General features: G+C 37.8%; 1 protein-coding gene across 1 annotated transcript; it reads right to left on the bottom strand.

The window, feature by feature from the left end:
• Nucleotides 1-360: 360 nt before the first annotated feature.
• Nucleotides 361-15,547, bottom strand: LOC130235926 (NACHT, LRR and PYD domains-containing protein 3-like). The gene is made up of 9 exons (XM_056466462.1): nucleotides 15,409-15,547; nucleotides 14,901-14,976; nucleotides 14,306-14,425; nucleotides 13,869-13,982; nucleotides 12,034-13,788; nucleotides 7,864-8,034; nucleotides 6,823-6,993; nucleotides 2,453-2,631; nucleotides 361-1,991 (listed from the first exon to the last, which is right to left on the bottom strand). Coding segments are annotated over exons 2-9 (2,562 nt in total). The 5' UTR covers nucleotides 14,951-14,976; nucleotides 15,409-15,547; the 3' UTR covers nucleotides 361-1,989.
• Between the last annotated feature and the right edge of the window lie 201 nt (nucleotides 15,548-15,748).

Below are 15,748 nucleotides of genomic sequence, written 5' to 3'. Positions count from 1 at the left end.
TTTAAGGTGGCACTCATGTCTCATCACAAAGGGGCAAACAAAAGTGACATTAAGCGTAAAATTCTTACACAACCTACAGTTTTATTTGTTATCTCTTTCTTTTGGTAGTATCAAAAAGTGTGAGGAACAGCTGAGGGTGGCCATAGCAAAGGCAAACGACAAAGGAACGCGAGTTCAGAAAACGTTTTTACTGTGGTTTTGGACGCAATACGTGAATATCCCCATAAAGATTTAACCTGAGAGATACAGTTCAAGCACTGATCTATAATAGATAAGTGATAACAAACTGTGTGGAGCAATTACAAGTTACAACACACATTAAAATACATATTTTACAAACCACACAAAACAAGGCAACAATTTAAATGACACTTACATTTAATGATCCAGAGGAAGAAGAAACTGGTCAATATGAACTGTAACAGTTACTGACAAAGTCCCTGTCAAAGTCTGACAGAGTCCCATACACAGTCTCTGCTGCTCCTTCATTTAATAGCAAACGGTTGATGAATCCAACATTGCAGCGTAGGTTATTGTATCAAAAATCAGAAAAATGACAGGAACAAACACAGCACTAAATTGGCTATACTGTGGTGTTGTTGTCAAAATGAACTTTAACTCTTTATTCCCCACAGCTGAATCTCCATCTGTCAGTGATCGTCATCTTCGTGTCATGATCAGTACAGTGATCCTTCGTGCTCCGCTAGTGTCTGAAGGGCGTTCCCATTATTACCAGTACTAGACAACAGGTAAAACATATTTGGGGATGTACCTTATCGACATCAACGCATTCAAGCAAAAGATCCAAATCCAACACGATTCATTTATTCGACTCTAAGTCGACTATTTCGCTAAAGAATCAATAGTTTTAAACACAGTGCACTTTCAGATTTAAACCTCATCTGGATGTTTTCATTCACTTAGTGCTGTGTTACGCACATGGAAGCTTGTTTTCATAACCCATAATAGAGCTCTTTAAAAATTGTAGGCTGGAAAGCAAAATGACCTATTCAAGAGATGTATGAGGTAGCTATTTTAAGACAAATCAAGAAACAATAAAAAACAATAAAAACAATTACTGGGATAACTGCTGTAATTTTTTTTTACAGATGTACAAAAATGAAGGGTGTAGGCATGTTATATTCATTCATTCATTTTCAGCTTAGTCCCTTTATTAATCTGGGGTCACCACAGCGGAATGAACCGCTACCTTATCTAGCACATGTTTTACGCAGCGGATGCCCTTCCAGATGCAACCCATCACTGGGAAACATCCAAACACACACATTCACACTACGGACAATATAGCCTACCCAATTTACCTGTGCCGCATGTCTTTGGACTGTGGGGGAAACTGGAGCACCCGGAGGAAACCCACGTGAACGCGGGGACAACATGCAAACACACAGAAATGCCAACTGACCCAGCCAAGGCTCGAACCAGCGACCTTCTTGCTGTGAGGCGACAGCACTACCTACTGCGCCACCACGTTGCCTGCATATTATATGTGTAATTTTATATGTATAACTTATTGTGTGGTAATGGGTTGCCTGGACATGTTTAAATCTATGCCAGGTCTATATATAATAGGATTGTTCAGAGCTTTGCCATTTGTATTTCCAATCTGATACAATTCATGTTGTTGTAGCAATAAGAAGATAGTTTGTTTTTTATGGCTGAGAGTTTTATATGCTTTCATATGATTCTTTATGCTTTATAGCATATTGCTTTCAATGTTTAAATGCAATTTTACATTTGCAATTAACCAGTTAATAATGATATTAATACTGCAATGCGTTTAATGTTGTATGACTGATGTAGCTTGATTTAATAATAATGTTTTTGTTTTCTGTAGAACCACAACTCTATCCACCTGTTACCTATGTGAAGCAAGGGGGGAATTAAGAAACTATAAGTGATTACCAAGGCTCATGCATTCTAACTGATGGACTACTGGCAACTAAGTAGAATACCTCACCACTCTGAGAGTCCTGCAATAAAACACACAAATATAAGACATTACTGCTGTCAGATCATATCTGCAGATCCATATCAGAAAAAAACAACAACCAGACATATTAGGATATAATTACAAACTCTTGCTAAACTGTTTAAAGCACAGAGACGACAGTGAAGCTGAATTATTATCCCATACCCTCCATTTACAAACAAGACCAATTGTACTGCAGTCTGTGCTACCTCCACAGAATGTGCAACTGGTCATGTTTTGTCTAAAAATCAGGGGTAGCGCATTTTGTCAGCTTCAAATGTCTATCAGAATTAACTATTTAAAATTTGTTTATTGTTAATCAGAATGGTAGTTCATTCCGATCCACTCCTGATTTTTTAGATGAAACATGACAGATCAAGCTACATTCTGAGGAGGTAGTACAGATCGCCAGATCACCTGTTACTGAACCTTTGAGGCAGGTTTAAATAAAAACATACTCACAAAAGTATAATGTGTCCAGTTTATAATGTGGGTCATCCTTAAGATCTGACAGCAACTTCATTTTGGATTTTGATAGTTTATTCCAAGAGAGACTCAGATCCCTCAAGCTTTCAGGGTTTGATCTCAGAGCTGAAGCCAAAGCATCACAGCCTACATCTGTGACACCACAATCACTCAACCTGTAGAAAAAAATAGGCCATCTTCTCACTCACATTTTAATCCTTAAAGAATGAGAACAATATAATAAATTAATATATATGTAATATATTAGTATCATTACATCAGTTACATTATTCTTCAGAAATCCTTCTAATATGCTGATTTGCTGCTCAAGAAACATTTATAATTTTTTTCAGTGTTGAAAATTGTCTTTATTTTTTGCGATAAACTGTATTATTATTCAAAAGAATAATACATTTTCTGTCCTCTTTATTTGATGAATTTGATAAACAAATAACTGTAACGTTTCAAAATATTTCAGATGTTGTTTTTAACTTTTTCAAAGGGGTGGTCCACTGCGATATTATCACAATCACAAGCGATCCAGCCTGCGCAGATAAACACTGGTGCACTGGTAAACACACAGTTCACTAAAGAATTACAAATCCACCAGTATATGGACTACAAGGCCTGTTATGCAACACGCACACACACCTGCTCCAAGTTTCCATTGATTACACTCAATGGACCACTCCAGCTCACATGAGGGTTACTACCAGTCTGCCACCAGCTCACAAGATGGCTTCCTGTTCTGAGTCTGTTCCTGCCATAGTTCCTGTTTTTCCTGTTCCTGAATGCCATCATCTGAGCCACCAGAATGGCCACCACCACCTGAGTTGCCAGAGCTGTTGCCACCACCACCTCCAGAGCTGCCAGAGTCGCCACCGCCACCAGAGGCATTGACACTGCCAGAACCCTCTGTATTCCTCGAATGGCGGGTGCCAGAAACCTCTGAATCCCTGGAATAGTGGGCGCCAGATATCTCTGAATCCCTGGAATGACGGGCGCCAGATCCTCTTGGCCAGAGGTGCCAGATCCTCTCGAATTACCTGAATTCGGGGGATTCGGAGGTTTCTGGCACCCGCTATTCGAGAGATTCAGAGATATCTGGTGCCCGCCATTCGACCAGCTCCACACTCCAGGCCCTCTACAGCTCCATGCTTCAGGCCCTCTGCAGCTCCACACTCCAGGTCTTCCACAGCTCTACGCTCCAGGTACACCTCCGCTGCATGGTCCTGGCCCTCCATCCCTCCCCCTGTTCCGCCTCCGCTCCACCTCCCACCTGTTTGGAGCATCTGGAATCTGCTCCTTAGAGGGGGGACTATGTCACAATCACTAGCGATCCAGCCTGTACAGATCGCTCGTAAACACACAGTTCACTAAAGAACTACAAATCCACCAGTATATGGACTATCCAATTCTCCATTGATTACACTTACACAGCTAAAACTGCTCAAAGACTGATTAGTTGGACTATTTATACAGCACACAAACACACAGACTTTGCGGAGTCTTGTTATCTGTTTAGTGACATTACAACACTTTACCTTCGTCTTTCGGTAAAATATTAAAGTAAGATATATGAAAAAATAACGTGATTTTCTACAAATAAAGCATGAGCACACATTGCTTTGCATCTTATAAACACAACCAAGTCTTAAAAATACACTGTGGACCACACCTTGAATTCTTCAAAGATCCTGAAAAAGTAACGAGTATAGCGCTTCACACAAAAATACAAAACAAAAAATCTTTTAAAAGTCAGACAAAGATTTCTCCTTTGTTTTACAATATTTTCAATGAGAATAAACACACATTGAAAACTTCGTTCACCTTGACAAAAGGTTTCAGTCTTTCAGATTACAAAAACAAAACCAGCAAGTCACAATCTGCACATCAACACCTCATGTATCCCAGAGCCAGCCCAAGACATAAGCGAACTGAGCGGCTGCTCAGGGCCACATGGCCTAACAGGGGTCTAACACATGGCCTAACTTTTGTTTTTGTTTTAGTTTGTTAGAGAGTTTGGTTATAGATTATGAATGGGACAAAATATCAATATGCTCTGGCGCCAAGAATCAATATTTATCTAAATGTACAAAAGATCTGAATTAATTTATCAGCCTTACACTGACTGCAGCCATTTACCACTGTGGCTGCAGTACACCCAGCTGCCCCCCCATAATGGCGGATAAACAATACATCAGAGACGGCGTTTTCAACCACTGACACAGGAGCCATTGCAATGGTGAAAATTTCAGCCATTTGGACACCTTCTTCTGTCCAAGCTGGACCAAGGTATCTGTGTGTTTCAGACATCACTGTTCTCCCGAATCTTCCGCTAGTTTCTCCCTCACAGACCCTCACATTGCTAGATCACTCATGTGTGCCTGCGGTAAATGCTGTGAAACTTCATACAGGAATATGTGCTCAAACTATTTCATTCCAACAAAACATATAAAGATATCAATAGGACATAAACATATAATTTGAAGGGCCTTGCATTTATTTAACCCTTGCAGACATTTGCAAAGTCTTGCAGATGGTATTTTGGCTGAAAACATTAGAGAAATAAAAAAAAAACTTTAAAATGATGCTCTTTTTAAATTGATGCGTAATTAACCAATGTTCTCCACTGCTGGAGACATTATAAGTGCTCAGAGGAGTCTGTGCTCATCGTTCTGTGCATTCGGATCAGTTACTGTTTTTGAAGAAAATATATTCATCTAGTGGGAATGCTGGATTTTGCTTGATTAAAAATAAACCAAGGCTAAGCATAAAATACATCAAATAAGTCAGCCAAGTTGTAATAAGTGTCTTTAGTTTACAGAAAACTAGAAAGCAATAAATTGCTATGCAGTGTTTTCTTAAATGTATATTTTCTACTAAATTGAGATGCTGCTGCTCTGACTAATTTAAATGAGTGCTTTCAGTCACAAACATATATCTGCATTTTTCAACTTGTTGGACAGCTGTGTGCTTGTTTTACACTGCTGAAATGCTATAAACACATGCTGTTAAACTTTTTGATGCATTTTTTACCCCTCATTTACAAAAATTGTGATATATCATGGTTGGTTTTCTTGTGATCAAATTTCTTGTCACACAGCCATGTACTATGAATCACTGACAGTTGGTAAATACACTGCAAAAATTATTTCCTTTTTTATTGTTTTTGTCTTGTTTCTAGCCCAAATATGTAAAAATTCTTAAAAAAAAAAAACATTTTCTAGACAGATATTCAGTCAAAATGATGTGAGCTTTTCATTAAGAAAGCTAGATAATCTGCCAATTTGTGTAAGTAAAAGAATATTGGTTTTAAATAAGACCATTTTACTTACCTCACTGGCAGATTAGTTTGTATGCTTTACAGAAAAAAAAACACTTAATTCCGAATTATTTCTGAAAACTGAATTTCTTTTCTAGATATTAAGCAATTTGATAGATATGCGAACATGTCTAGAAAATGCTTCTTGATTTAATTTGATTGTGATTTAAATAGATTTTTTACATATTTAAACTAGTAAATACAAAAAATATACATGTAAGAAAAACATTTTTTGCAGTGGTAACATTTAAATCTATTTTAAAAATAGATCTGAAAAAAAAACCCATACTCTATGCCCCACTCTCTCTTCATGTTTCAGTTGAGATTACGTCAAACATTGAATAAAACACGCACATTTCAAAGAATGTCTTGGGACCTTAAAAACACAACAACGCAACAGCAAATAAAAATGATAATGCGTGTTGTAAATTTAAAGTGTTCAAATAATCAAGGATTGATGAAAATTTGTTTGCACCAAGTGGGCCCCAAATAAAATACGGCTTAGGGCCCCCTGAAGGCTTGGGCCGGCTCTGATGCATCTCACAGTACAATGATAGATAAAATGCCCACTAATGTATCAGAAATGCTTTATCACAAAACAAATTTACCATTCCATTCACTTACTAAGTTGCTACATTTACATTTTTCAGATGGTTTTATCTTTCCGTTTCATGTATCATAAAAAAATCTTGCTGAATTAATGAAGACCAGGCAGAAACTATCAGAAAAATAATCATTCATCATGCCCATTTGCTTTAGTAGACTGAAAGAAAGAAACTAGAGTCAGTAATATACCTTCATGTGACTCGCAGCGGAATAATCACTCTTTCTGTTCAGAGAATGAGATGAGTGTAATGTGAAATTGTCTGTTTGAGTGTCTCTCAGTCCTGCAGTATTGTGTTAGTGATGACCAGCTCTTGTGTTCAATAATACAGCTCAATCAGCTAAATAATTTTCAAGTCACAGCAGCAGAAAGAGACTCAACACTTTAAATAAACTTTACATTGTGTTTCATGTGTGAGAGAGTCAAATATGATCTTACCAGAGTTTCTCCAGTTTACAATGAGGATGCTCCAGTACGCCACAGAAAAGAATGACTGAATCTCCTATTTTATTCCTGGACAGATCCAGATCTCTCAGTTGTGCAGGGTTTGATCTCAGAGCTGAAACCAAAGCAGCACAACTTTCACCTGTCAAACCACAATTAGCCAACCTGTAGAGTACAATAATCAATTATTAAAGAGAAAGCCTGAACTAAAAGCCCAAATCAACATGTTTGAAGAACTGAGGTCTAAAATGACAGAGCACAAAACATGATCATAAAACAGTTTCATTCAAGCAGGATATACATCTGTTCGCTTTAAATAATAGGATAAACATAAGCTGCATTTATTTGATAAAAATGTGAATGTTGAGAAATATTTTTTCAATTTATACATGTATTTTATTATTATCATCATCATCAATAATTTTCATCATCATGCTTTTTTCTTTTAAAAATACTTTAATTCATCAAAGACTTGTTCAACTGGTCAAAACCAATTCTAAAAATACTAATCATATTTCAACAGTTCTTTATTATTAAGTCTTGAAAAGTAAAATATGTAACAATTTCCAGAAAAATATGAATGAAAGTCAAGAAAACATGTTTCTACTCTTTTGTTTTTTGATATTTACAACCGAACCTTGGCTGGGTCAGTTGGCGTTTCCGTGTGGAGTTTGCATGTTCTCCCTGCGTTTGCGTGGGTTTCCTAAGGATGCTCCGGTTTCCCCCACAGTCCAAAGACATGTGGTAAAGGTGAATTGGGTAGGCTAAATTGTCCATAGTGTATGTGTGTGAAGGAAGTGTGTATGGATGTTTCCCAGAGATGGGTTGCAGCTGGAAGGGCATTCGCTGCGTAAAACATATGCTGGATAAGTTGGCGGTTCATTCTGCTGTGGTGACCCCAGATTAATAAAGTGACTATGCCGAAAATAAAATGAACATTGAAATGTTTAAGGGTACTTTCAGGGCGATTAAAAAAAAACTCTTCACATTTACGTTCAATTGTGTTTCAAGTGTGAGAGTCAAATATGAACTTACACCATTTTTTCCAGTTTAGAGTGAGGATTCTCCAGCACAGCACAGAGCGAAGTCACTGAACCTCTCAGATCATTAAATGCCAGATCCAGTTCTCTCACATTTTCAGGATTTGATATCAGAGCTGAAGCCAATGCAGCACAACCTTCATCTGTGAGACTATAATTAACAAACCTGTAGAGAACAAAGACACGCTCTTCAATCTCACACACTCATTACAATTAAAAGAAATTAAATATGTTTACATTTCAACTGGGGATTACAATATCTCCTAAAACAGATAAACAGACTTAATCTTTAAAGGTGCAGTAGGTGAATGTCTTCGGAAACATTTTTTGTTGTACTGGTTGAAAGTCTCTTCACATTACGATAGTAATAATTAAAGTAAATTATCTAAATGTATTTATATGTATTTTTACATTCTGGGTGAGGCATGAAACTAAAAAATGTTTATCTAATTAAAAATTGTCGGGCCGACAATTCCTATAGAGCTGAGAAGCAGCCCAAACTGTCTGTCAACCAATGTAGATTTATACAACTGCGCACCCTGTTCAACGCGCCGCATTCACGTGCACAAGAGAAAATGACAGCAACAAATGCTGAATCAATATTGGAGTTACTTTTGCACGCTGGAGGAAGGATGACACCATGGCTGAAGTATTTCTTTTAGACAGGTGATGTTATGTTTTGAAAGTATTTGAGTCATGCAAACCTGATGTAGATTGTGTTGTTATAAATGGGTAATATGCACAGAAGTGTTGTTCAGCCACTGAAATCTCCCGGCGATAGATTGATGTGACTATTTTCAATTTGATAAGGGACCTTTTACAGCATCGATAATGTAGATTTGTATTTAGTTTGACAGCAAAACACAAGTAAATAGTGCTATTCTGTCTAGCCTGCTTTGCTGAGGTAAAGATTGGTTCATTTTTGAACAATGACAGCCTGTGATGCGGCCCCTACATTGTTTATCATACTACTTTGAATACTCTGTCTGAAATAGCATGTAAGCATGGCTTACTAATAACTGTAATTCCTGCACCCCGCCTGTCAAAAACTAAGCTTACTGTAGTCTCTTCTTCTGCACCTTTAAGCAAAGCCACCAAGTCAGAAAGCACCAGTGGAAGATTCCTTCTACTTAGAAATTGTGTTGATTTATTAGGTGTTTCAATGTGTTGTATCATATCATTGTGGCTGTAGAGTAGTTTTACTATGTATAGTATTGTTCAAAATAATAGCAGTACAATGTGACTAATCAGAACAATCCAGGTTTTAGTATATTTCCTATTGACACATGGCAAACAAGTTATCAGTAGGTGCAGTAGATTCTCAGAAAACAAACAAGACCCAGCGGTTATGATATGCACGCTTTTAAGGCTGTGCAATTGGGCAGTTAGTTCAAAGGGGTTGTGTTCACAAAAATAGCAGTGTGGCATTCATTCGGTGAGGTCATTAATTTTGATCAGTTGAAAAAACAGGTGTGAATCAGGTGGCCCCTATTTAAGGATGAAGCCTGCACTTGTTAAACATACATTTTAAAGCCTGAGGCAAATGGATTGTTAAAGACATAGCGTACTTTGATTAAAAAGTTGATTGGAGAGGGGAAAATGATTTCCAATGCATTAAAATGGAGGGAAAAACCAGAGAGACAAGGAAGAAAATGGAAGACAAGCATCAAAATGGATCGAAAAATAACCAGAATGGCAAAGGCTCAGACAATGATCAGCTCTGGGATGATCAAAGACAAACTGGAGTTACCTGTTAGAAGATGTCTGTGTGACGCTAATCTATTTTCAAGAGTGCCCTAAAGTCCTTCTGTTAAAAAAAGCATGTGCAGAAGAGGTTACAATTTGACATCAACTGGTCTAAAGAAAAAATTAGGAACATTTTGTGGACTGATGGGAGTAAAATTTATCATTTTGGCTCCAAGGGGCACAGACAGTTTGTGAGACAACCCCCAAAATCTGAATTCAAGCCACAGCAAAGACAGTGAAGCATGGTGGTGCAAGCATCTTGATATGAGCATGTTTGTCCTACTATGGTGTTGGGCCTACTTATTGCATACCAGGAATCATGGATCAGCTTGCATATGTCAAAATACTTAAAGAGGTCATGTTGCCTTATGCTGAAGAGGACATGCCCTTAAAATGGTTGTTTTAACAAGACAATGACCCCAAACACACTAGTAAGTCTTGGTTCCAAACCAACAAAATTAAGGTTATAGAGTGGCCAACCCAATCCCCAGATCGTAATCCAATTGAGAACTAGTGGGGGGTATCAAAAATGCTGCTTCTGAGGCAAAAACAAGAAATGTAAATGAATTGTGGAATATTGTCAAAGAATCATGGAGTGTAATAACAGCTGAATGGTACCACAAGTTGGTTGACTCCATGCCATGCAGATGTGAAGCAGTTATAAAACTGTGGTCACACAACTAAATATCAGTTTAGTGATTCACAGGATTGCTAAATCCTAGAAACAAAAACATTTGTACAAAACAGTTTTGAGTTTGTACAGTCAACAGCAGACACTGCTATTTTTGTGAACACACCTTTCAACTAATTGCCCAATTGCACAGCCTTAAGAGCGTGGACCTGGATTATTCTGGTTAGTCACGTTGTACTGCTATTATTTTGAACAAGACTGTATGGTGTTTGTGGTGTATGTTGTGTCATTTGCCTGATTTGAAGTAAAAAAGATTGAGACAAACAGGTGCTATTTTCATTCCTCTCATTTTCCCCCTGGGAATTAATTAGCAATTAAGCTAAGAGTCTTGTTTATTTGTTCTTTTTCTCTGTCACCATGATGGCTACACTGTATAAAACAATTGGGTATATAGACACAGACTTTTATTTTCAGTCAGCCAGTCCCAGAATTTCCAGTTAATTGTCATCCCATACAAAATTGCCACATTTAAGATCTGATTTCTGTAAAAAAACAGCGATCTTCACTGCCTGGCTGAGATACGATATGAAGTGGGTATCAGACCAAACAGGAAGCACTGTATTAAATTATATTTTTCCACGCCATGTCTTTAAAATATGGAAATTAATTTCATCCCAGTATTTTTTATGGAGTTTCTGCGCTAGCTTGCAGCTAATCACAACGCCTGCGTTTAAATGTTTTTTCGTCTCTTTTTACACTATAACAACCAAATGGATGCTTAAGTCTATTTAACTGAGTATATTTGAATTACATCACAACATCGATGCTGTAAAAGGAACCTTGTGAAATTAAAAATAGTCAAACTTTCACCGGAAGTTCATCATAAACACTAGCTATGCATAGAGCCCATTCAGAAGGAAGACAGTGGTCCAAATGAAACTTTTTAAGAGGCTTCTAGGACATTAGGTAGCTGCTGTCATGTTACTCGGATTGCTACACATGCAACTGGCATGTCCTGGCATAGCACACACAGAGTGCCATTTACTCCCGTATCTTGCCATACATTTAGCCCTTCTACAGGCCAGTGTGCCCCTAGAACAAGTGTTGAGGCATGTTTTTGTTTGACAACAAATCGAGAACAGGCTGGGGCACCATGTTCAACCAGCATGCACCGTCGGATTTGTCTACGAAACACCACCTGGATTGGCATCAGTTGGCATCAGTTACCTGAACATTGCTGGTTGTTGTCTCCTTGACCAAGCCCCCCATCTGCACAAATGCACTAGCTAAAAGCTGGTCCCTGGGTCTGCACAGAAACTTTGCAAAATCAAGGACGATGAGGAACAGGACTTGCTGGTTGCACCACAGTGATGTTGACCTGGATTTCAGATTGTACACACCTCATGATAACCCCTCCCTTCCTCCCTACACAATCACTCAGGCAAGAGCCTTCACAATGAGTATTGCCAATGGCTGGACGTCTGTTTGCTGAATGGTGTGCTTGTTGTTCAACCCTCAAACTGGGGATCAACGCCCATATGCGTGTTCCTTATCTAGCTAATATAAACCTTGTCTATATTACCAGTCCACAGAAAATAGTTTCTCTGTGACACAATACTGTGCTTATTTTAGTCAACATAAAAATATATAGTGGTAGTCCAGAGTTGTAACAAAAAATATATATATATATTTGTTTTTCATCAAAAATGACACTGATATTTTTTCTAAATTCCGAGTTTCTGATGTGTAATAAAATAGGGTGATGGAAACATTGCTATTAATACTTACCAAACTGATCTGGATTCTTTAATCACAGGCAGCAGCTTCTTCAACACTTCCAGTTTTTCAGTTTGGTCGTTTCCACAAACAAATTCATTAATTTCAAAATTTTCCAGCTTCTTCTCTGCTGTCAAGAACACAAACACTACAGCCAACCACTGAGATGAAGAGAGTTTGGTTTCATTTAGTTGTTCAGATCTCAGATACTGTCGTACTTCGTCCACTAGTGAATGGTCACCCAGTTCATTCAGACAGTGGAACAGATTGATGGATTTCTCTGGAGAGAAAATGGTGCTGATCTTCATCTTAACGTACTCAACTGTTTCCTTAAAACTGTCAGAGCTTCTTTTTGTCCATTTCATTTGTTCTTGTAGGAGAATCTGAATTGACTCCACTGACAGACCCAAGAGAAACCGCAGGAAAAGATCCAGATGTCCATTTTTACTCTGCAGAGCCTCATCCACAGCTCTCTGATGCAGGTTAGACAAAGGAGCATATTCAAATGTCATTTGCTCAAAGACATTTACGTTTTTGTTCAGACAGGAGAGGTGCGCATAAAGAGCCGCTATATGTTCCTGAATGCTCAGATGAACAAAGGTGAACACTTTCTTCTGACACAAGACAAACTCCTCTCTGAAGATCTGAGTGCACAATCCTGAGTAAACTGATGCTTCTGTCACATTAATGCCACAGTCTCTCAGGTCTTCCTCATAGAAGATCACATTGCCTTTCACAAGCTGCTGAAAAGCTAGTTTCCCCAGTCTGAGGATCATGTCTCCGTCTCTCACCTTGTTCTCATACTGCTTCCCATGTTTGATGTTGGTTTGCAAGATCAGGAAGTGTGTGTACATCTGAGTGAGAGTCTTGGGAATCTCTACGCTCTCTGCTTCATTCAACATCACCTCTAGTACAGTGGCTGAAATCCAGCAGAACACTGGGATGTGGCACATGATGTAGAGGCTCCTGGAGGACTTCATATGTGAGATGATTCTGTTGGCCAGACTCTGATCTCTGATTCTCTTCCTGAAGTATTCCTCCTTCTGAGGGTCTATGAAACCTCGTACCTCTGTCACTCTTTGGACATACTCAGAGGGGAGGAGATTTGCTGCTGCTGGTCTGGAAGTGATCCAGATGAGAGCAGAAGGAAGCAGATTCCCCACAATCATGTTCATTAGCAGCACGTCCACTGAGGCTGATTCATTGACATCACACAACCTCACAGTGCTCTTAAAATCTAGAGACAGCCGACACTCATCAAGACCATCAAAGATGAACAACACTTTATACTTATCATTGAATATTTCAATCTTCAGTATTTCAGGGAAAAAGGCATGAAGAATATCTGAAAGACTGAGCGTTTTGTCCTTCATCTGATTGAGCTCTCTGAAAGGAAGTGGAAATATGAGCTGGAGGTCCTGATTCTCCTTCTTTTCAACCCAGTCCACAATGAACTTCTGCACAGAGACTGTTTTTCCAATGCCAGCGATTCCCTTTGTCAGCACAGTTCTGATGGCTTTGTCTTGCTCAGGTGTAAAGATGTCTCTGCATTTGATTGGTGTGTCCTCTGTTGTTGATCTCCTGGATTGCGTCTCAAGCTGTCTTACCTCATGTTCATTACTGATCACTCCGCTCTCACTCTCTGTGATGTAGAGCTCTGTGTAGATATCATTCAGGAGTGTGCATTTTCCCTGCGCCGCTGTTCCCTCACAGAGGCAATCAAACTTCTTCATCAGATTTGACTGAAATGTGTTGAGAGCTTCATGGCTGTAAAAGTCACTACATTAATTAAGCACAATTCATTGTCCACATCATCATCATCATATCGTTTTTATAGAAATGTTTACCTGAGATCAGTCTGTGTGTCTTCACTCTTAAAATGTACAAATTGTTCCATAGACCCATCACTCCTCATAGACACACAGCTGGGGTCTGATTTTGGTCTCTTCTGATGAACTGAACTATAAAAAATTTAAGCTGAGGTTAATGGTTTGAATTAGTGTTGGATATTTAAAAAAACGTACAATAAACAGTTTATTTATCCTTTAAATAGCACTGTGTGCTTTTTCAATTACTCTGTTGACATAAAAACTGTAAACTGAACTAAGTACACTTGCAGATGAGTCTCTTGGTGTGAGAAATAAAACTGGTAAGATAATTAAGACACAATTGAGTAGTATGAATACCATACTAGCATAAATAATAACACAAAAGTCAGTAACATAAAATGTCAATAGAACCTTCTATAAATGAGTGGATGAATGATGATGAAAGCTAGATAGACCTGATATCAGTCTGTGTGTCTTTACTCTTAAAATGTACGATATGAGCCATAGACCCGTCACTCTGCACAGACACACTGCTGGGCTCCGGCTCTGGCTTTGGTCTCATCTGATGAACTGAACTATAACAAATAAGAGCTGAGGTTAATGGTTTGAAACAATGACTATATATAAAACACATTTACTTCTACATTAAAATGCAATGTTTGATTGTTGAAGGTAAAACTATAAATTGAACTAAGGACACTTACAGATCTCTCTCTGTGTGTGAGAAATATAAGATTAATATGAAATGTAATATCATGGATACCATAAAACAAAAGACCTTAACTCACTATAGCGTGTGAATTCTGTGGAACTAAGAAAAAACTACTGTAAACATTTTGTTTACCAGACAAATTAATTATAGGCAGGTAACTAAAAATCTGTCAATTATAGAAAAACAATGAAATTGACTCAAATACATATCTATGTGATAACAGATCACCCAAATATCCTAAAAATATCAATAACTGATTTTTGGCCAAAAAAAAAAAAAAAAAAAAAAAAAAGTTACAGCTTGCTTCCATCAAATGTAATTTAAAAATGTTTAAATACCTGCACCCTGGATAAACATCATCATCTTTGGTTGTTTGTGTGTTATCCATGATGAAGAAGAAACTGATCTGCAACACTAAATTAATGTAAATGACAAACAAACCAAATAATTCATCACAACAGATCCTGAGTTGGATAAACTGGTTCAGGAAATATTATGTTGATATAAATTGATTATATAAATAAACAAGCAAGACGAATAAGCAGAAAGAAAAAAGAAAAGAGAAATAAATTAAATTGCTTCAAAATAGACAAAAACACAATACCTAAACCAAACCTACAAACTAATAGAGCCTAGACAAGAGCACACTTTAAATCAAGCACACTCACAGACTCTCTGAAACAATTCTCCACCTTTCTTACGAGTAGGCTAAATGTACTAGTGCATTCTAAAAAAGTTTGTTAAACACTTTAAGAAACGAAAATATCTAACACATTTAAAATGGCTGTGTACATGCTGAAACTGTTAATGCGGAAGTCACACCTGTATTCTATTCTGAGCACTCACCTTGATTAGCTTTTTATATAGTCTTTTTGATTAAAATAATGAACCTCTGTTGTTACAGCACGTGCTGCTACACGCAGCTCCCGACTTGGCTTTTTAAATGATCATCTAGCTGTTAAAATGGCGAAATATCACTGTTTGTTTTTTTTTTTTAATGAACGCTGTACTTTGCTTCCACTTTCGATTTGTGACGTGCGGTGGTGACGTCATATTAATTGTTGTCTACTGCTAGAGGGAAAAACAGCAGGATAGCCGTTTATCTGTAAAGTTAGAGTAAACATCTAATATACTTTATGTGGGCTCAATTGCAGCTGTACATATGTGTATTGTCCTCTGGCCAGAC

The sequence above is a fragment of the Danio aesculapii genome, chromosome 2, assembly GCF_903798145.1.
Source record: "Danio aesculapii chromosome 2, fDanAes4.1, whole genome shotgun sequence".
NCBI classification, from domain to species: Eukaryota; Metazoa; Chordata; class Actinopteri; order Cypriniformes; family Danionidae; genus Danio; species Danio aesculapii.
Note: the sequence above shows the minus strand (reverse complement) of the source record. Positions and strands in the feature narration are given on the sequence as shown.

What these genes read in the sequence shown, in the direction of transcription:
- LOC130235926 (XM_056466462.1), bottom strand. Translation starts at nt 14,950, where the DNA reads ATGGATAACACACAAACAACCAAAGATGATGATGTTTATCCAGGGTGC. An exon ending in AAAGAATCCAGATCAGTTTG is followed by an intron (nt 8,035 to 12,033) that starts GTAAGTATTAAT and finishes TGTTCTCTACAG; the next exon opens with GTTTGTTAATTATAGTCTCA. An exon ending in TGTAAACTGGAGAAACTCTG is followed by an intron (nt 2,632 to 6,822) that starts GTAAGATCATAT and finishes TTTTTTCTACAG; the next exon opens with GTTGAGTGATTGTGGTGTCA.